The sequence below is a fragment of the Electrophorus electricus genome, chromosome 1 (genome assembly GCF_013358815.1).
Source record: "Electrophorus electricus isolate fEleEle1 chromosome 1, fEleEle1.pri, whole genome shotgun sequence".
Taxonomy (NCBI): Eukaryota; Metazoa; Chordata; class Actinopteri; order Gymnotiformes; family Gymnotidae; genus Electrophorus; species Electrophorus electricus.
This window is the reverse complement of record NC_049535.1, coordinates 11,187,782-11,210,000: the sequence shown is the minus strand read 5'-3', so window position 1 is coordinate 11,210,000 and position 22,219 is coordinate 11,187,782. Positions and strand designations below refer to the sequence as shown.

Here is a 22,219-nt window from a genome sequence, read left to right as displayed (position 1 = left end):
CTGGCCATATATTCCTCCGTTCTGGTCCAAAATACCCTCTTATATTGTTCTTGGCGTTGTAAGCTTCATTATGCCTCTGTCTGGCTTCCATCCATGTTATGATGTTATATGCAAAAGCTACAAAGGCTGTTTAATAGTATGTTTTCAGCAGTGCATGCTGAATGCACCATTAAACCTGAAAACGGTCTTTGCAGTTCTGAAACCCAAAACCAGTCCAGCCTAACTTTGGCCCTAGCAGGCCAGCATGCCCCTGGCACCCACCTCGGCTGGACTACTGAAGCAAAGGGGAGAGGGGAGATTTGCAGGGATCCGACTATATGAGCACACTGAAACGTGACCTTCACATTCCGTGCTGCGGCTTAATAATTCACCAACTTTCTGCTGTCTTCCTCTGTCAGTCTAACCCCCCCCCCCCCCCATGTGTGTGTGTGTGTGTGTGTGTGTGTGTGTGTGTGTGTGTGTGTGTGTGTGTCTGTCTGTCTGTCTGTCTCTGTCTGTCTGTCTCTCTCTCTCTCTCTCTCTCTCTCTCTCTCTCTCTCTCTCTCTACTCTTAAAGCAGTCAGGGGGTACGCAGTGAGACTATCAGCAGAAGAGGAAAGTGCTTGTAGTTTCTTTCTCACCCAGTCATTCTAACCTTTCCTGTCCATCTGAGAGCTCTGATCTTTGAGGTATTAACTGTGCCATGATTCTCTTCTCGTTCAGTTTAAGATGGATTCCAACCTAAAAAAGCGCCGCCGGGAGAAAACAATCTGGTGAAGTCAGATGGGTAACGAGAGGATGTGCGCGTGCACAAAACAACCCACAGATGGCAGTGTAATATTTTGACGATTGTTGTAAATAGGAAAACCAGTGATTATAGAGAGATATTTCAAGGGCAAAAAAGGGCTATTCTCTCTGTGGTAGACCGGAATATTAGAGCAACACAAAAAGCGGTTAACGTTTGGCTTGTTGGGGCGCCTGAGCGAAAGGTTCATTTGAATAGTTTTTGCAACCGTTGTACAATAACCAAATGATGTTAGAGTGGTGCACAGGTATGAGACGCCCAGGGTCTGCTAGCGCACACGTCGTTGCACGCAGCTTTTTCACAGAGCGCTGTTTACTGTGCACGGAAAACAACACCCACCGTCACCATCTGTGGATCTTCACATACCGTGGACTTGTGTTTGTGTGTGCGTGACTGCGTCTCTGTGTATCTTCGCTATTTTTGTTCGGCCACGCGAGCACCATCGTGCGGGAATTGGCCTGGCGCGCGCGTGCGCGCGCGGTGCCCGCTATCGCGTAAAACCCCCAAAGCCGCGTGCACAGTAGTTGGCCCGCGCTCGGTCACCCGCTTAAGCACTCGCATTCTCGTGCTGCTAAATATAGAGGGAGTGACACACACTCGGAGGCCTCACGGCTAAAGGCGGAAAACACGGCGGCGCGCTGTCATCCAGGCCTTTATATACACTCGAGCTCAGCTCTGAGGGGAGCGTGATACCGGTCTTTAACGCCGCGTGCGGTGACTGGTCTTTACGGCTTTGTTAAATCTGGTCCAATAACTCAAACGCTCGGCATGTAGAGTGTGTGTGGTCACACACTGAAGCTCCGTGCGCCTTTTAATAGAATAGAATAGTATAGGATCGACTGGAGTTCAAGCCAGTGTAAGACTTAAGACTAGCGTGCGTTTATTTATTAAGAAATGTTTTTATTTATTTTTATTTAGAATATGATAGGATAGTATAAGATAAGATTACAATTTAATGGAATAGTAGTATTTAAATGCCAGAGTCAGTCAAGTCAGTCAGAGATGTCAGCATTAAAGCTGGCATTTATGAGATGGTTTAATGGGTTAAATGGGTTGCTTACAGGTACATGAATCATCACATTTACAGTTTGTGTGTGTGTGTGTGTGTGTGTGTGTGTGTGTGTGTGTGCGCTTTAATGCCTCCATGCTGTCTTGTTTGTCTATCTGCAGCCTGGTGACTAAAGTTTAAAAATGTCCACTTATCACAGAGGCTGCAGGGTAATGGGAACCTCTTGTGGCTGCTTGCACAAACAGGAACACCCCCCCCCCCCCCCGTCTATCTCTCACACACACACAAATACACAAGCATACATATGGAAACATGCACCGCTTTCACAAACACACAGACAATTGATGTATTCAGTATATTTCTTTGTGAACTGTCCTTGAATAACCCTTAAACTGATGATTTGTTGAGGTCCATTTTAGGATGCTGTGTAGAGCCTTGTCTGCAGCCACATGGGCTACACAGGTCAAAATAATCAGGCGTGTGAGATTGGCATCTTCTCTTTGACCACTGCTGTTTTGATGGAGAGCTTTTCTGAAATCATGACTTCCTGTAGCTCCAGGGGCCCACGGGACAGTGCCACAGCACAGGACAGTACCGCGCCTTTGGCAGACGGACCCGGTTGTGTTCTCTCCGTGTGAATGCTCACACCTGTTTCCTGCTTGCTTTCCTGAACTTTGACCTCATGAGCTCAGTCTAGCCAGACTGCTTGGCTCTGTGTTTGTGCCAGTATGGTCCTAAACACTGTACATGGTACACTCTAAACGCTTTAGTGTGTGTGTGTGTGGGGGGGGGGGAGGGTTGTGATTAGACTGTTGCCTTTTCCTGCTGTTTTGTATGGCCATTTCCAGCTGAGTGGTTGTCGTGGAAACACTGAGGGGAGTATATTTGATTTGCAAATATTTTTGGAAAACAAAGTAGTGCGATTAGAGAGAGAGGGAGAGACAGAAAGGGAGAGGGAGAGAAAGATTGTTTTGGGGAAAGCCATCAGTGCCTGGGTAAAGTACTAAAATTAAATGCAGAAAAATATTTGTAGGATTGCATGGGACTGATTATTCTGGAATGTATTTACTCAAGTGATTCTGAAGAGAGAGCAGTTAAATTTGGTGACAGTTCTCAGTACGACATGATTCTTCATTCAAGGGCACCGATGTTGACTCAGTGTCAGTCCTCAAATCTAGAGAAACATTCCAGCCTCTAACTTATTAACCGCTGATATAGTGTTCGGTCTAGATGGACTGCATACACATATTCAGATGTGCGCACACATGTATGCACTCGCACGCACATGTAAATGCTTGACGTCTACACACCTAGGTAAAGTCTAAGGCAAATGCAAAAAACACACACCAAATTACTCCACACTGGTGACAACTCCTACCACCAATTGCCCCTCTCTGCAGGACGTGAAGAACTCATCCTGCTCTGCTCAGAGACTTATGGACCAAGCAAGCACAGGGTCGTCTGGGAAGCAGGTGTCCAATCAGAGTGAAGATGTGAATGTCTGTGAGTATCACTGGGTCTCATAGATTTTATGGTTCATAAGCATGACTGAGAGGACTATTATTGTGGAGGGTTCAGCCTGCATAATTTCTGTGAACTTGTGTGTGTGTGTGTGTGTGTGTGTGGTTGTTCTAGGTGACATGATTAAAGACACTTCTGTATTTTTCTTTGACATGTTGACAAGTGTGATAACACGATAGGTTGCAATTGTGTGTGTACATGGATGTGGTGTATGTGGGTGTGTGTGTGTGTGTGTGTGTGTGTACATGCATGTGGTGTGTGTGTGTGTGCTGGAGGTGTTATTATTTTGCAGTTATTTATTTCTTTCTTTTTTCTGGTTTTTACTTCTGCACTGTTGTTTCATTTTTCATCTGGTGCTATATTCTTATCGCCGTTATATCGTCTTTTATACATTGCATCAATACTTTGTGCATTCTCTGGTTAGAATGGCTTCTACATACATGTGCATCTGTGCATGTGAAAGTTCTGTCAGTAATATGTTAGCAAGCCAGTAGCTTTGGTTCATTTTGACACTTGGACTGTCCGGTGATGACTAGGTCTACTTTTAAACAGGCAACCTCCTTTATAGTGTTCCTTTTTCCTGATTCACTCCTACCACACAGCCACTGACTTTAGTACATGCACACACACACGCGCGCACACACACACGCACACACACACAAATAACAATAACAACCTCTCTGTCACACATACACACCCTCAGTATATTTTTGGTATGACATTCATCATTAAAGTGTTTGCCATTGCATTCCCATAAGTCAAGAGATATTTGTACCGGGAGACACACCACGTCATGTTTAAGAATGGATGCTAATGGATGCTAAACACCACATGATGTTTAAAAATGGGTGTTAATAATAAACAAACAAAACTAAAACAAACAAAGCTGTAACTGATTAAATCTGCATAACTCAGTTTGTTCAGGCTGCATAGGCGAGAAAATATTAAGGCTAAGGCAAAAAAAGCCCCTCGAAACATTAAAAAAAACATTATCAGCAATATATGTAAAAAAAAAAAAAAAAAAAAAAAAAAAAAAAAAAAAAAAAAAGCCGTAGCAGAGACTGTGATGAACATATAAGAGAACAGGCTGCCAAATACAGCATGATCTCTGAATACAAGAACAAAAGAGGTGGAAAAAGGGGTAAACCATCACATACACGTTATTATTCTTTATTATGTTACTTTTAAGAACTGTTTCCTGAGCGCAAAGTCAGTTTTCCCCTCCTATTGTTAAATCTATTTACAGTCTGGTCTTCACCTGCTATTTCATTACTAAGTTCAACTAGTTTGGAGAGATCAGTCAATTTGAATAGTGCATTAAGTCCAAGCCTTGCAAACTACTGACCATACAGGCTATTGAAACTACTGACCATACATGCTATTGAAACTACTGACCATACAGGCTATAGGAACTGCTGACCATACAGGCTATTGGAACTACTGACTATACAGGCTATTGGAACTACTGACCATACATGCTATTGAAACTACTGACCATACAGGCTATAGGAACTGCTGACCATACAGGCTATTGGAACTACTGACTATACAGGCTATTGAAACTACTGACCATGCAGGCTATAGGAACTACTTCTTCTCTGGAGACAAATACAGAAAGTGCAAATATAAATAATAGAAATGAATAATTCAATTATTTATATTTTTTATTTACATGGAGTACAACTGACATAAAAAAGGAAACATGTAATATTGTTTGTATTTGCTTCTGATCAGTGGTACATTTTCCGGTAACATTTTCATACAGAGAATCATTCAAACTCTGTACATCTTGAGCATCCAGTTAAGTTGTTTATAAACCAATTATGTCCTGATCGTCCAGTTAGGTCCTCTTACAACCCACACACACACACACACACACACACACACACACACACACACACACACACACACACACACACAACATATATAGGTTTTGCTGTCCCCTACTTACATTAAATAATACATTAAATAATTCTTACATGAAGTAAATACCATATTTCACATAAAGATTCTCTCACTTTCTCATAACACATATTTTTCCTACATCCTCCATGTCTCTGATTAGTTCCGTGTGTGTGTGTGTGTGCGTGCGTGCGTGCGTGCGCTGTGCCTCATCGTTTTGGCCTTGCAGATTTACACACGTCCTTCTGTTTCAGTCTTAACTTTTTTTGTGTGTGTCTGAGCCTGAAGTTGTGCTGGGGGAGGACACACGGGAATGCGTGAGTGACACCATCCCTCCATATGACTTCAGGTTAAGGGCACGTCTGGTAGCGGCTCTAAAAAAGGCACCACCACGCTGGTGATCCTGGAAGGGGGGGGGGGGGGGGGGGTTGGGAGGGGGCACGGAGGGGGGACGCCTAAAATAAAACCAGCTGTCTCCATCCTCACTCGGAAGAGAACGGTACAGGATCCTGGAGCTGGTCTCCGCGCTCTCACAAACACAGTTTGCAGTCAGACGGGAGCAGAGCACACAGCCTGGTGGTACGTCAGCAGCCTTCATCTACTCCAGCTGGGATCCGTAGCGTCCAGGTGACGCCGTTCGTGCGCTGACCAAACGTTGTGCCACCCTCAGCGGTAGGCAGTCATAGGTAGGTGCTGTCTGAGCCAGACGAGGCCTAGCACCGACAACGCATGACATGGTTTGTGTAAGCTGTGAGTTACGTCTCTTTTATCATCAGCCATGTTTACATTAAAAAAAAAATCATAGCTATACTTTAAAGCTGGATAGTAAAGAATAAAATGGATCGTGAATGATATTTTACTATAGTTTATTGCCTGGATTGTGTATTATATGGTTATTATGAGTGTATGGTTAAGTCACACAAATGAATGCTGGGTAATGCAAGTTGTAGGATTTTCAATAGATTGCCTGTAAGAGAGTCACTTGATTCTATGATTTAATCAGGCACTTGATATTCTGATTAAAGACTCAATTTGGTTGGTGAGTGTTCGTTAATTATGTAAGGCGAAATCACAGGGGACACTATCACATCAGAGTAGGCCGAGTGAAGGTGAATATTGATGAGGTTGATTTACATGAGTACAATTAGAGTAATTTGAGACTACTGCCTCTCTTCTGAGCCACTCTGTTATTTTGAAAGTGAAGAGTTTCAAATGGTAACTGAATTACAAGTTGATTGAACTCAGAGTGCTCTAACCCTAGGAATTAGTTTAGTGTTTATTAGTTTAGTGTTTATGTTTATTAGTTTAGTGTTTATGTTTATTAGTTTATTTTACTCCAGTAGAAAGGACATGAAGTACTCCACATGTGAAAGCAGATTACAGAAATATGTGCCAAGGAAATATTTTGCTATTCCACTAATGGACTGTCAAACGGTAAAGGATAGACTTAAAGAGGGTTTTATACTGATGTCTGTAAATAGTGACTTGTGCTTAAAATGAATCATGTCTCAAATAGCCCATATACCCGAGGCCTCCATAAGTGTTCTCAGAATAGACTCAAACGTTAGAACTCTCTGGGCTAGCTTTAATGCCAGTGCTGTGTGTGTGTGTGTGTGTGTGTGTGTGTGTGTGTGTGTGTGTGTGTGTGTGTGTGTGTGTGTGTGTGTGTGTGTGTGTGTGTGTGTGTGTGTGTGTGTGTGTGTGTGAGAGAGAGAGAGAGAGAGAGAGAGAGAGAGAGAGAGAGAGAGAGAGAGAGAGAGAGAGAGAGAGAGAGAGAGAGAGAGAGAGAGAGAGTGTACCCAGGAAGTGGAACTTCCTTCCTAAAAGTCAGAACCATGTGAGAGCTTTTCCGAAAAGCACCTCCATTGGCCATTTTCTTCTTAAATAAGGTGCCTTATTTTAGGTAGCACAACTCTTATTATCTCTCAATGAGAATGAAAATGAATTAGAAAGAGATTTCAGGATCATTTAAGGAGTCCACAAACAGCAACATGCCAACGCAAGGAAGAAAATGGCCAATAGAAATGCATTATTGCGGCAGTGAATTGTGGGATCAGAGGTGCTTTCCGGAAAAGTTCTCCCATGGTTCCGACTTTTAGGAAGGAAGTTCCACTTCCTGGGTACACACTCTCTCTCTCCTGCTCTCTCTCTCACTAAAACGTGACACCAAGCAGGCTTCCACATCACTCGCTGATTGAGCTGCAGCAGTGCCAGAACTTCAGGTCCAGGATGCCGCGTGCGTTTGCCGCTGTGGCATGCACAGGCCTGTATGGCTAGCTGCTCATGTGCCTTCCTTATCATCATGATAAATGAGGGACTGTTTGAACAGCGTCGCCTGTCCTCTATGTCTCAGGTGTAGAGTTGCTGACCAGCTGCTGCCAAAACCCTGCTTATTCTAGACCTCCTCTCTCTCTCTCTCTCTCTCTCTCTCTCTCTCTCTCTCTCTCTCTCAGGATAGCTTTACATTGACTTGCTCTAAATAGCTGTCCTGTGGATATTAATGGCAGGGGGAGCATAGCTTCGTCACATGGTGTGCTCGCAGTGCCTATCTGATGTAAGAGAAGCATGGGGGTTTATGACACAGCGACAGCAAGGGGCCTAAAGACCTCACCACTTAGACGCGCGTCACATCCGTCCCACTATAACACACACTCTGAAGACCTCAGCCGAGGCCATCCACATAAAACCTGAGGCTAGTTACCCCCTACCCCCCTCTGCTCCAGGAACGTACAACACCATTCCAGGCATCTTTTGCGGAAGAGAGACACCAAAAGTGTCTTGCTTAGAGTATGTGGTAGGAATCCACAGACATCTTGAGGTGCATTTAACCTAAACGCATTTCATTTAAAACATTTACGTTATTATAGCATATACTTACCTTGTATATATACTTCATGTTTTATTGCTTCTGATTGTAAATGTTGACATTAGTTTCAGAGCCCAAAATTGTCAGCCTTGGTTATTGGATAAATGCTAATATATTTGGATTTACTGAGATCGATATAGTTTGAGTTCCTGTTTTTGTGAATAGGTCTATGTATCACTAATAGGTTTATGTTCAAGAACATTAGGAATGTGTGACAGGTGTTAAAACGGAGCGTCAAGTTGTGTCAGCATTGCAGTAAAGTTAAAAAATGAACTTTGAACCTAAAAATGACGGGTGACAGATGACAGAGTTAACCCTGACGTGGTGAAGTTAGTGATGGATCTGACCCATTGCATGACATACCACATACTTTACTAAGCCAGAACGTCTAACTATAGGAGCAGAGAGACCGGGCAGGACAGCATCAGTCATCACATGTAGTAATCCATGCTCTTGAGATAGCTGTCTGAATATGCTGTTTTTAAAATGCTTCATGCTGTCTAATGAAATATTAATGTGTGTGTGTTAGCCTAACCAAACAACCTTACAAGTGTAGTCTGATGGGGCTCAAAGGTTGAAGAATGTGGCAGTAAGCCTTTAGCCCTGCTTTGGACAGCATTATTAGCTACATGCATAATAACTACAAAAAAGTATTTCTTCAATGCACAAAGTGCACCCTTTACACCAAATATTCTCCAAACGTCTCCAAATTTTGTCTGTGAAACCAGATTTAACGTCATGTGGTAATGTCACAGTAGAAAACTGTGAAACCACCATGTTCTATCTCTGCATTGCAGATGCAGGCAGCACAGGTGTTGTAGGAGACACACACGCTGAAGGTGACCCTGAGACAGTCCCTCTTAAAGAACGTCTGGCGTTGTACCAGGCAGCTATCAGTAAGGAACAGAGAAGCGCTGCTAGCATTGTAAGCACATACACACACCTGCACATACACACACACACACACACATGCACACCAAGCTATCTGTTTACTATCCGCCTTAATTGAGTGAGAGGTTTCTGCTTTCCCAAGCTACTCTCCCACTTCCTGATTAGAGGAAAGAGAGAGAGAGAGAGAGCATGAGAGATTGCACTTATACTGATTTTCAACAATGAGATGCCTATTGCAAGACAAACTAAACAACGCAATCTAAGTATTTCGTGTGTGTGTGCGTGTGTGTAGGTCATGGAGGACTCCGAAGCATGCTCTTTACCAGGTGGTCTGGCCAGTGTGAAGAAACAGTTTGAGAGTCAGAATGTCAGCTCCTCTTCCTCCACTCAAAGCACCGTCACACAGTACCACTACCAGCAGAGACAGGTGATGCACATAGACATAATATAGAAAAAAGGCCAATAAACCAATATGGAAGCTTGGCCAACAAGAGAGACTTAAGTATTCAACTTCAGATTCAAAGATATCTTTAGGTTTATAACATACTCTACTTCCCAAACAAAAACAAACGTAAATCGGTTGCTTAAACCTTCACAAAGTATTTAGTGTTGTATTTGTGTTGTGAATGTGTTTGTGTTATAGCAGTTGTTATGTTTATGAACAGGAAGTTGTGAGCTCATCAGAAGTCTGTGTGAGAAGCAGTGTAAGAGAGAGTCATGACCTACAGGTACACAGTCAGACAAAAGTATTCAAAAAAGTAGTTTTGATCTGTCTGATCGGGTAGGACTTTAGATATGCATATCATTTCTGTCTGTATGCTAATTTTACTATTAATCACGGATTTGTGTTTGACCCTCTGTTATTGCAGGCCTCACAAGATCAGAATATTCAACACAATGTAACATCTAGCTTTGGGAACGATTTTGATGATAAAGGTAGGTTCAAAGGCTAAAATCAACCTTTGTACAAGCACCTCCACCAGTTTACTAGCACCTCCTCCAGTGTACTAGCACCTCCACCAGTGTACTAGCATAACCTATTGGCCTTCACAAGCTCGGGGAGTCATATAGCTTACATTACATGTGTTACTGTCAGTCCTACAGGTGAAATTGTTTTATTAAATGTAGACTCTTATTTTGGTGTTTTCTCTCCTACCGTTTCCCTCAGTGGTGGTGCTCGGGGGTCAGGATCTGCCTAAAGTTTCCACCCAAGCACTTAAACAGCAGTATGAGAAAAGCATAGAAGAAGCGACTCCAAGCAAGCACATCAAGGTAATGAAGGGTTATGAGCATCCTGTTAAGCCCTGACCTGTACCAGCTGCTTTAGAAAACCCATTCAGAACACAGATCTCTACATGCAGAATGACAGACGATGTTTGCTGTTATCAGTAGTCTTGTTTTTAAACGTAAAAGCTTATTGTTCTTTTCACAGTCTTTAAACAATTATAGCTCTGAGACATGAAAAACATGGTACTTTGCAACATTTCATGCAACTTTTGAATGGTATATTTCAACTGAAACAGGACAGCCATTTCTTATGAAGATAGTAGATTCCTGTCTTTATTTTTGGTTGCGCTTGTTTTTTAATATACTGTATTATGTTGAACTGCACACAAGAGAACAACTTCTAACAATAACAGGAAAGCTTTGTAGACTGAATTCACGTTCAGTGACGATATGTTGACTGAATCACTGTCCTTTTCTCCCTTAACCAAAAAGATTGATCTTGATTACAACCAGTTTCCGTGGGCACCAGCTAATGTGTCATCAAAGTCTGCAGCAGGAGGCAGTTATGGGTCTATTACCAAAACTATGAAGGAGACCTCCTCTACGTCAGCATCTGCCTGTGCTCATTTTGAAACTACTGAGCAGTATCTCCCTCCACCACCCACCACCCACATTCTTCAAGCCTCTATAGAGGTTCCAGGGTATTGTCCCTCACCCCAGCCTGCAGATCAGCATGTTTCCCCCAAATATCCCGTCAGCAAGGAGCAGTACTCCAAGCAGAGGAACCTCTATGAACTGAAACGCCTGTATAAGCACATCCATCCAGAAGTACGCAGAAACCTGGAACGGGACTTCATCACTGAAATGGAGCACTCTCACATGGACAGCGACGAAGAAGTGAGTGGTGATGTGCGGCAAGTGCGGTCTGTGTTTGAGAATAGTGGCGGTAGTCCTGGGAAGTGTATGAGCCCAGAAAGAGAGTTTCTGGAGTGGGATGAGATTTTGAAAGGTGAGGTGCAATCTATGCGATGGATGTTCGAAAACAAGCCACTAGATGCCATCAAGGATGATATACCAGAGGAGAATGAAAGTAGCAACATTGCCCAACAGGAAATTATTGCTGGGAAAGATGTGAAATACACAACTTGGATGTTTGAAACACAGCCGATTGATACTCTAGGTACAGAAACACCAGACTCAGTAGAGCAGAGCGGAAAGCTAACAGATCTAGCAAGAGGAGATGTCCAAACTGCAACCTGGCTTTTTGAGACACAACCTCTGGACTCCCTAAATAGGATTTACCAAGAGGATGACCAAAATGAGCAAGTGATGTACACCAAAGACATTGCACGGGGAGATGTAAAAACAGCGAGATACTTGTTTGAAACTCAGCATCTCGATTCCCTTGGCCACACTGAGACAATTGATGAATCACACTTCCTGCAGCTGAAGTCAGAGCTTGAAGAGACTAAAGGTGATGTCAAAACTACAACTAGAATGTTTGAGACACAACCTATGTGTGTAATTCGGGGAGATTCTGGTGAGATGCTGCAGATTACAACCGTTCGTCGTGAGGAGACTGAGAAAGGTGACGTGAAAACATCACGCTGGCTTTTTGAAACCCAGCCTCTAGATATGATTAATAAAGACCCAACTAAAGTTAAGCTAATTTGTGGAGTTTCTATGGAGGAGGACTATCGAGGCGGGGTAAATCGGGGAAGATGGCTTTTTGAGACCAAGACTCTTGATCAAATCAAAGATGAGGAATGGGAGAACACTAAAAGTCAAAAGGAGGAAATCATAGGAGCAGATGTTCGAAGGCACTGTATGACCTTTGAGACACAGCCAATGGATAAACTAAAAGACAATGCCAATGCTAGGTCACCTGAACCAGACGACATCATGGGGGGTGATGTAACTTCAACCAGGCATCTGTTTGAGACAGTGCCAATGGAAAATCTGAAAGAGCTGCCTGAAGTTGGAAAACTACAAAAGGTCGTTGCCTCAGAGGAGGAGAAGGGTGATGTGAGACATCAGAAGTGGTTATTTGAGAGCAAGCCTCTTGAGCAAATCCGAGAGGAAAAGAAAGAGATTACACGGACAGTTAAGCTGCAAGAGTTGGACAAAGGTGATGTCACCAACTATAGGGAGATATTTGAGACAATGGATCTGAGCAAATGCACAGATAAGCAGAAAATGGCAGTGGAAGGTGTTACAAGTGGATCAGTGAAGTCAAACAAAGTCCTCTTTGAGTCCACACCTTTGTATGCCATACAGGACAGCTCAGGGCAATACCATGAGGTCAAGACTGTACGGCGAGAAGAAATCGTGAAAGGTGATGTTCGAAGCTGCAAATGGATGTTTGAGACTCGCCCGATTGATCAGTTTGATGAGAGCATTAACAAATTCCAGATCATCAAGGGAATTTCTAAGCAAGAGATTGAATCAGGTGATGTCAAAACAGCCAAATGGTTGTTTGAAACTCAGCCTCTTGATGGGATCAAACATTTCAGCAACATGGAGGAAGAGGACAACAGGAAAAATGAGACCATTGAGATCCAAAGGGGCGATGTGAAGACCTGCAGGTGGTTGTTTGAGACTCAACCAATGGATGTCTTGTATGAGAAAGCAGAGGCAAAAGCAGAGGATACCACAGAGATCCAGAAAGGTGATGTAAAAACCTGCACCTGGCTCTTCGAGACCCAGACACTCGACAGCATCAAAGATGAATCTGAGACGATCTTGAAAACATGTACAGTGAAACAAGAGGACATCCAGGGCAGGGACGTACGTCTGGCCCGATTTCTGTTTGAGACAGAGAATCTGGAAAATATCAAAGGGGGTGAAGATCATAGTAACTTTAAAAGGGTCACACGGATTGATATTGAGTCTGGAGATGTATCAAGGATGAAGTACATATTCGAGACCCAGTCATCAGACATCATGACCTCCAGTTCTGAGGAGACTATGCAGAAATTGAAATCTCATCAGGCTGAGGAAATCCAGAAGGGAAATGTTGTCAATTGCACATGGATGTTTGAAAATCAGCCAATTGATACCATCAAGGAGAATGCTGAAGAATCAAAAATGACGCGTACCGTGACAGATGTTCAAGGAGGTAATGTTGACAAAGGCCGTTTTATCTTTGAGACATATTCCTTGGATGCGATTAGGGAAGATTCATCCGAGGCAGAACTCAACAAACTTCAGAGTATCATACGAGAGGAGACTGAAAAAGGAGATGTGAAAAATTACACTATGATGTTTGAAACCCAACCACTGTATGCTATTCAGGACAAAGAGGGACACTTTCATGAAGTTACTACAGTCACCAAAGAAGAAATCCTGAGGGGTGATGTCATTGGGGCACGATGGCTGTTTGAGACAAAGCCACTGGATTCAATAAGAGACACAGATGAGGTTTATGTCATTAAAGCAGTTACAGAAGAAGATGTACAGAAAGGAGACGTCAGCACAGCCAGATATAGATTTGAAACACAACCACTTGATCAAATTGCAGAGGACATGAAAATCAGCATTAAGACAGTTGCAGACGTCCAGGGTGGAGATGTCAAAACAAACAAGCAGCATTTTGAAAGCGATGAGATGCCTCAGAAGTTTGTGAGAACTGTTAGTGTAAGTGAGATACAAAAGGGTGATGTTAGAAGTGCCACATGGATGTTTGAAACACGTACAATTGACAAGATCCGTGGAGAGGGTTCAGAATACAATGAGATGGAGAAAGTAACACGAGAGGAAGTGGTGAAGGGTGATGTTAAGCAGTCAGTGTGGCTTTTCGAAAAAGAACCTCTTGATCAAATCAAGGATACAGATGAAACAGAAGCTGTGGTTGCTCGTGAGGAAATTCCCAAAGCTGATGTAAAGACAACAACATGGCTCTTTGAAACAACACCACTGACTGAATTTAATGAGACCAATGTCAAGAAGACGGAGATCATGGGCAAGAGCATCAAGGAGACATTAGAAGAACTCCACAGTCAGAAAATGGTTGACTCCCAGGGTATTCTTATAGAGGCAAATGAGATCGGTAATGTTAGGATGGCAAAATACAAACTGCTGAATCAGAAGACTCCAGAGATTCAAAGAGAGGAGGTTATTCGAGGAGACCTGAACAACATCATGATGAATCTTCTGAACAGACGAGAGACAACACAAAGCGGCATTAAAGTTGATGCTGAAGAGAGAGGAAATATCAATACAACCGTCCAACAGCTCTTTAATCAAGACAGAGATGTTAATGTGGAGAAAGAAGAAATCATTAGAGGAGACATACAAGAAGCAATTAACAGCCTACTGAAGAAGGAAGGGTCTGCCAAACGTGGCATATTAATTCAAGAAGATGAGAAAGGAGATGTGAGGATGACAATATATTCACTCCTGAACCAAGAAGAAGAAAACAGACTTGTCAAAGAGGACATTGTTAAAGGTAATGTCCACGGGACTCTGCGTATGCTATTGACTAGTCCTTATGCTAAAGACCAATCCTCAAAGATTCAAGTTGAAGACACAGAGAGAGGTAATGTCAGTTTCTACTCAACTTGTATTGAGTCTGGGGCACTGGATTATCTCAAACAACTTCAGTTAGGATCAGATGAAAACTATGACGAGAAGGTTAAGGAAATGATTATTGGAGGAGATGTGGAGCATACAAAAATTATATTGAGGAACAATCAGCAGGCAATTGGGCGAACTGTGGCTGAAGACGATATTGTTCCTGGAGATGTTCACAACACAGTGCAGGTGTTCATGAAGGAACCAGTGCTCTCCTTACACAACTTGCAAAAAGAGGAGATTGTAAAAGGTGACTTGAGAGCAGCCCTTGACTCACTTGCACAAGCCATAAATGAGCACAGAATTATTGATAAAGAGGAGGTGGTCAAAGGTGATATAAATACCACACTCAAGTTTCTAGAAGAGGCCCAGAACCAACTTAGAGAAATGGATAAGCCTGAGATTGTTCGTGGAGACATCCGAGGTGCACTAGAATCCCTTGAGAAATCAGCAACCGCTAAGACTGAAGTAATTATTGAGGACTTAATCCCAGGAGACATCAGGGGAACTTTGAAATCCCTTGAGGAGGCAAAGCAAGCAGTAAAAGATGTAGAGAAAGAGGAAATTGTCAAAGGTGACATCCAGAATACTTTGCTAAGTTTACAGGAGGCCTCAAATGAGAAGAAAGTCTTCCAGCACCAAGTGAGTGAACAGGGTGATGTAAAGGGCACCATTCAGCTCTTAATGGAACCAGCTTCATCCCCTCATATACAGAGGAGGCCAAGCACAGAGGGTGACATAAAAACGTCAATCAAGTCTCTTTACGAGCAGGAACAGACAAAGATAGAGAAGGAGGAGGTGGTCAAAGGAGATGTTCAGGGAACCATCAAATGTCTTATGAAGAAGAAAGAACAATCAAGTCACAAGTCAAAAATAAATCCATCCAGAAGAGGTAACGTTCCGATAAATAATCCAGTGCCTCCTGAGCAAGAGGCCCAGGAATCCCCTGCTGAATCCAAGGGTGACTCAAAGCCATCAAATCCATTGCCTTCAAAAAATATGCCCCAGAGTATGGAATCATATGCAAGCACTCAAAAGCAAACAGTCAAGACCGATCAGAGCCTGGCTTCCACTCAAGACCAACACTCAACAACCAAACACGTGACAGTTGGACAGTCTGAGTGCTCCCAAATCTCTCCAAAGGTAAATGTGAAAGAGCACCATGTAAAACCGAAGCAAAACATCCCTAGTCCTGTAACCATAACGAAAAAAAAAGTTGGAAAGCAAACGAGTGAGAAAAAAGATGGTGTTTCTGTGTGCTCTGGAGAGTGTGAAACCAAAGAGACTAAACAAACAACTAAATCCACAAAGCAAACACAAGAAATTAAGACAACCACACAAGTTCAGACCATGGTAACAACACAGGAGACAACCATTACACAAAACCAGAACATCAAAAATGTCAAATCAGAACCAAATGTCAAGAGTCACAAGACAGAGAAGAATCTCAAGAGTCAGAACTACAACCTCAATCCAAAGGGAATGATCAAAAAGAAGCCCCAGCCAGAAATTCACTTCCCCCCTCCTCCAACCTCACCTCCACCACCTTCTGAGTCTGAGCTCTCTCTTCCTCCTCCACCCTCTCCAGTGACGGAGCCTGACATCACTCTTCACCCTTCGTTAGTCATGAGACAGGACAGTGATCTTCCTCCACCCCCACCACCCCCTCCACCCACCGCTGAAGCAGAGGTTGAATGTTTTCCACCACCTCCTCAGGATCTGCTTCCCCCTCCCCCATCTCAACAGGAACTCATTTCCGTGACACAGCCAAACACTGGGAAGCCAAAGCCCCGACCTCTGTTCAAGGTACCCAAGACTGAGCCTCCTAAGCAGCCAGATCCACCCAAATTTAAGTGGCAGAAGAAGCAACCTGCTCAAACTCCTCCGGCACCTCCACCACCACCTTCCCCTGAAGTGTCTGTGGCTAAACAAAAACAAACAGCAACACACATTACCACTACCACAGTCACAGAAATTAAAGGGAAGGAGAAAAAACCTGAAGAAAATGTAACGCCATTTGAGATGCCACCTCCACCGGTCACTGAAGCTCCCGCAACTGTCCCAGTGCACAAGCCAGACCTTGAGGAGCCAGCTTGTCCCAAAAAAGCATTTGTTCCTTCGATTAAACTCCCACCACCCCCAGAGCCTGCTATCGAACCAAAGTCCAGACCTTTTGCAAGGAAATTCAAGACACCTCTCATGCTAGCAGAAGAAAGATATCGTAAAGAAAGAGAGGAATCTGAAAAAAACAAAACAGGATCCACTGCATCTTCTCCTCTGACTAGCATAGAGTTTCAACCTGATGCTGGTGTAGAGTCTACCACACAGACTCTGGAGCAGTCACAAGTTATATGTGAAACACAGCAAGAACAACATAAAGAAAAAGAGGTTGAAAAGAAGCTGTCCATGATCCCTAAAGAGCCAGAACCTGTAAAAAAGCCAGTCACAGCATCGCAAGGACAATTTGTAAAACCTATTCCATCAAAAATGACTCAGCCACCAGTGGTACAGAAGGCACCTGCAAACTTTCAGTTGAGCAAGCCTTCCTTTCCCAAAGTCAGCAAGAAAGCTGGCACTGACTCAGCTAGTGTTGCTGTAGATACAAAGCAGGTCTCTGCTACTATCACCCAGACTACAGCTGAGATCAAAGCGCCACCAACATCCACAATGCCTCCTCATACAGAAACTGAGTACCTTAGAAATGTAAAGGTAAGCTCCCACACTACCACCTCCAAGCAAATCATGGACCAAGGTCAATCTATGCAACAGTTCTCAACTGTTCAGTCTCAATCTGCACCTTCTCTAAAAGCAGAAGAATCTGTAACTGACGAGACAAAAAAGGTATCCCCGCAACCTACAAAAATCCCAAAAGTGACCCCAAGCTTCAAAGTTAAAACCTTTAGGGTGCCCAAGCAGGAAAAACAGGATGAAAAGAAAGAGTCATTTCAGAAAGAGCAAACAGCTGCTGAGAATGTGTCCCAGGTCAGTGCAGGCCAGGTGTGCTCTCAGGTCAGTGCAGGCCAGGTGTGCTCTCAGGTCAGTGCAGGCCAGGTGTGCTCTCAGGTCAGTGCAGGCCAGGTGTGCTCTCAGGTCAGTGCAGGCCAGGTGTGCTCTCAGGTCAGTGCAGGCCAAGTGTGCTCTCAAGTGGTTAGTGGCAGCACAGAAAAGACTGATGTCAAAGTGGAGAAGCAAGAGCAAACAGAGCAAATTAAGGACACCAAATTGGAGATACATCTAAAGAAACCCAAAACAAAGTCAAAAAAGGATTTTAAAGAGCCACCACCTGTGGCACCCAAACCATCAGTGGAAATGCATTATATTTTACCATCAAAGTCTATGGAAGTTCATCATCAAGGAACAGGGCAGACAACCGTCACCCAGTCCCAGCAGGATATCAAGGAGGAAAATGTTCACGATATTAATGTGGTTACTCAACATACAGTTAATCAGCAGAGTATTCAACAGAAGGGAAAATTGCAGATAAGAAAACAAGTTAAGGGCCCACAAAAGCCACCAGGCATGGAGGAGGCTGCTAAAGAGCCCCTGCAGAAAGAGTCCAGCCAGTCAGATATTAGAAAAGCACTTTTGAAAAGTCCAGCAGAAGCCTCAGATGTCCAAAGATGTGAGGACATGCAGAAACTGCTGAGTCACATCAAGGAGATGCAAGAGTCAACAGGGAAAATGAATGTCAAGTCATTCAGGGTACTGCTGAATATAATCCCTGACTGGCTGGTAGGAGATGAGGAAAAAGCAGAATTAAGTCGTGCACAGTACAACAAGCAAAAGTTTCAGGAGATCATTGTGTACGTGAGGAACCTTGCTGAAACAAAACTTACTGTTTTAGACAGAAATTTGGCTGCACTTGAAAATTTAGAGAATGAGTCAGTACAGAAGAAGGCTGTGAGTGGAACAGCTCAGAAAATATCTAAAATAAGCATTGGGTCAGCTAAAGTGGAGACTCAGAAAAAAATACAGGAGAAGACTGTTCAAGAGCAGAGTGATTCCAAAAGCACAGATTCCAAAGTAATGCCTCCAGAGCTTAAAATGAGGACTCCATCCCCCACATATATTTGCATCGAGACAGCCCGAAGGACAGACTCTCCTCTGCAAGTTGTCTCTTCACCACCACCTCTTTATACATCAGGTGCTACACCAACACCTCCACCTCGCTGGTCAGAAATCCCCACAAGTATTAACCGAGCTACACCTTCTCCAACTCTGAGTCGCTCAGAGAAACTAACCAAACTAAGAGAAACAACTGCAAAGCTATCTTGTGGTGTGACTCCGCCTCCTGTGCCTCTGCCTGAGCAAGCGTTGCAGGTGCAAGGGGACGTGGAGGAGTCTCACACATCCAGTCACCAAGAGGTCACTATGGAGACACACATGATGGAGTCATCTATGCTCCAGTCATCCATGGAAATTCATGGAGACTCAATGATGACAGTAAAAGACAAGCGGGAGTTTTTTGAGGAGGCTCAAAGGGCAGAGAAGAATCGGCACTACATGCGGAAGGATCCCATTAACATCCCAGAGAGGCTGGAACCAGATGCAGAAGACAATGAGACAGAGATCCCTATAGACTTTCATGACAGGATGAAAGATGATCTTCCCAAGGTTGATCTATCAAAGCTTGTCAATAAATTTGAGGCCCCAAAGTCCAAAGTCTACATGAGGAAAGACCCCATTGTAATTCCTGAGCGACTAGGGAGTGATACAGAAGACACTGAAGCTGAATCTGAAAGAAAACCTTCCCAGGTAGAAGAGGTGCCAACATTTGATATCAAGGCCTTGAAGAATGTGTTTGAAATGGGTGAGCAAGCCCACCAATATCTCAAAGAGGAGAAAAAGTGCCTTGAGAGGCCAGAGGAACTGAAGGAGCCTACAGGTTTCTCTGAGACAAAATCTGTTGCAGAGCATTACTCCACAGTTGACGAGTTTGGGAACCATGTGACAGGGTCAAGGACTGAGATGACCTCCCATTCTCAGAGCATGGCGGCACGCCGTGATCCTCCAACATATGCAGATGTGGTGCGAGGAAAGGTTCCTGTTCTTGATGTACCACCCGAAGCCACAGCAGAACAACTTCTAAAGAGCTTCCAGCAGACATGGGCTGAAAGCGATAACATCTTCAAGAACCTGGGATTCAGTGTCTCAGGCCATCACACCTCGCATACCTCACATCAGCAGCAGACTGTCGTCACTGGTAAAACTGTGTGATGACGCATGGGAACATTAACGAGTGTAATGGTGTTTACTAAAACAGCAACCATGTGTTTGATCATGTGAAATTTCACATACAGGAATTTTGATTTTAAAAGGTTTGTACTATTCCAATAACCCGATTGCTTTTACAGCTTCTCTTTTTTTCCATGTTTTGCTGGTGTACAATTAACATTACTGACATGTACCTGAGTGCTTGGATGTGGGGTGATTATGAATATGAAATCATTCACATTCTGAGAATATTTATCAACTATCTATTATCACTTCCTTTCTTACAGAAAATAAGGGTGCCAGAGTCCGAACTGTGTCGGGTATGTCGGAAGAGGGTGTATCCCATGGAGTCTCTCATAGCGGACAAACAAAACTTCCATAAAAGCTGCTTCAGGTGTGCTCATTGCAACAGTCAACTCAGGTAAATAGTGAAAGTTGTCCAATATATCTATCCATCTACTTACATATTACACAAACCTTGTCCTAAACATGTTCCAATTATTAAAAATTCAAAGTACATTTATTCTGTCTTACATTTATTCTGTGGCTTGACAGATAGATAAACATCCAATCTAGCAATCATGTAATTGTCATCACATAAAAATAACAGTCATGACAACATTACTTAAGCCATAGGATATATTCATTTTATTATTTAAAGATACCCGGAGAATAGTCTTTTTGTCAGGGTTTTCATATATCTGCAACTGACGTGATCAGCTGTTAAATTTATTGGTTATATATGCATTTTTTCTTTAAAAACTCTTTCAGTCCATTTAATGTTTAGAGCCCTGATGATTACTGATTATCCATTTTCACCAGCTTGGGAAACTACGCCTCTCTCCATGGACGAATGTATTGCAAACCCCATTACAAACAGCTGTTCAAGTCCAAAGGGAACTATGATGAGGGATTTGGAGAAAAACCCTACAGGGATCTTTGGAGTGCAAAAAATCAGATGACCACACCAGAAAAGGCTAATACCTCTCCAGTCAGATCAGATACCAAAGCAGCCCACCAGGTCTTAAAAGAACAAGACTTATTCCCAGCAGAGGATAAAGATGTAAGCAAATCATATGTTAACGCCAAAAAGCCAGCGAGTAAAATTTCACTTGTTTGGCCGCCACAAAGCGAGTCCCCAAGGAAGAGTTTTAGCATGGAAGAAGAAATAAAAGTAGTTAAACCTGCTTGGCCTCCTAAAGAGGAGACAGTGCCACAAGAAAACAGTAAAAATACAGAACAAGAGAGGACATCACCAAAACCGGACCTCAGTAATGAACAACAAATCGAGAACGAAACCAAGGAAAATGGTGGTGAGCCACTGATAGTGCCTGCAGAATCCACCAAACCTGAAGAGGTACTAGAGCAACCAGCAAAAACCAAAATCACAACAGATGTCATCTATGGACCTAAAACCACTGAGACCTCAGACAGTATACCGCAAAAGGGAGAGCAAACAGAAGGTGAATCAGGAATACAAGAAGATAAAGTGGTTTTGGAGGTAAATGGGGTGAAAGAAACAGAGCAGAAGGAAAAGGTATTTGAGGAAAAAATGGACAAGCTAAAACAAAATGAGGAGAGTATGAATGTAGAAAAGGTGAACGAAAATGGGAGTGGGGTCCTGTCGGGATGCAACGGAGAAACAAATACTTTAAAGGTGACAGTGATAGACAATGCGACCCCAGATGAACAAGCAGCAAGTGTAAACAACGGCAACACAAACAACAATAACAACAACAGTAGTGGTGCCACGTGGCTGGGGTTTGATGGCATTACAGCAGAGCAAAGTCTAATAGACTTCTGTTCACTTTCATCCCCTTCGACTCAGGTACCTGTGAAAGAGGAACTGAACACCAAGGAAACAGGGCATGCTGACACTTTACAATTCATGTACCTGCATGGTACTCCTGTACCTCCACATGCCAACAAAGAGGACACATCAAAGATGACAGTAGATCACCACAGTGGCAGAGATTTAATTAGTGAGGATCCAGATGAGCAAATGACATTCAGTACCTCCCAGTTCCTGGATGACATATTTGCAGGCTTTGGAGCGAGCTCAAGCCTGACATCTGATTTTAAGGGCAGCATTTACAGCAAAGAATCTAGCTCAAAATCGGCAGACTCTCCCCTGGATGACCTTATGGATTTTGGAATGGAAAGCAAGAAAGTAGCTGACAAGCAAGCTGTGAAGGAAAGGATTGAGGAGCTCAATAATTCTGACACCAAAGCT

At 43.3% G+C, this 22,219-nt stretch overlaps 1 protein-coding gene across 4 annotated transcripts in view; it reads left to right on the top strand.

Moving 5' to 3' along the window:
- xirp2a (xin actin binding repeat containing 2a) overlaps nt 1-20,897 on the top strand; it is a 23,486-nt gene extending 2,589 nt beyond the window's left edge. Inside the window, exons 2-11 of one of the 4 annotated variants that reach the window (XM_035526729.1) lie at nt 3,194-3,296; nt 8,880-9,007; nt 9,266-9,400; nt 9,639-9,701; nt 9,843-9,909; nt 10,142-10,245; nt 10,693-17,754; nt 17,836-19,975; nt 20,274-20,407; nt 20,809-20,897. In XM_035526729.1, coding sequence (XP_035382622.1) covers nt 3,194-3,296; nt 8,880-9,007; nt 9,266-9,400; nt 9,639-9,701; nt 9,843-9,909; nt 10,142-10,245; nt 10,693-17,754; nt 17,836-19,975; nt 20,274-20,368 — 9,897 coding nt within the window. In that variant the 3' untranslated portion in view covers nt 20,369-20,407; nt 20,809-20,897. Of the gene's footprint in view, nt 1-3,193; nt 3,297-5,709; nt 5,903-8,879; nt 9,008-9,265; nt 9,401-9,638; nt 9,702-9,842; nt 9,910-10,141; nt 10,246-10,692; nt 19,976-20,273; nt 20,408-20,808 lie in introns of those variants that run through there. The other 3 variants (XM_027026541.2, XM_027026542.2, XM_035526738.1) reach the window with 3 other exon arrangements.
- Nucleotides 20,898-22,219: the final 1,322 nt, after the last annotated feature.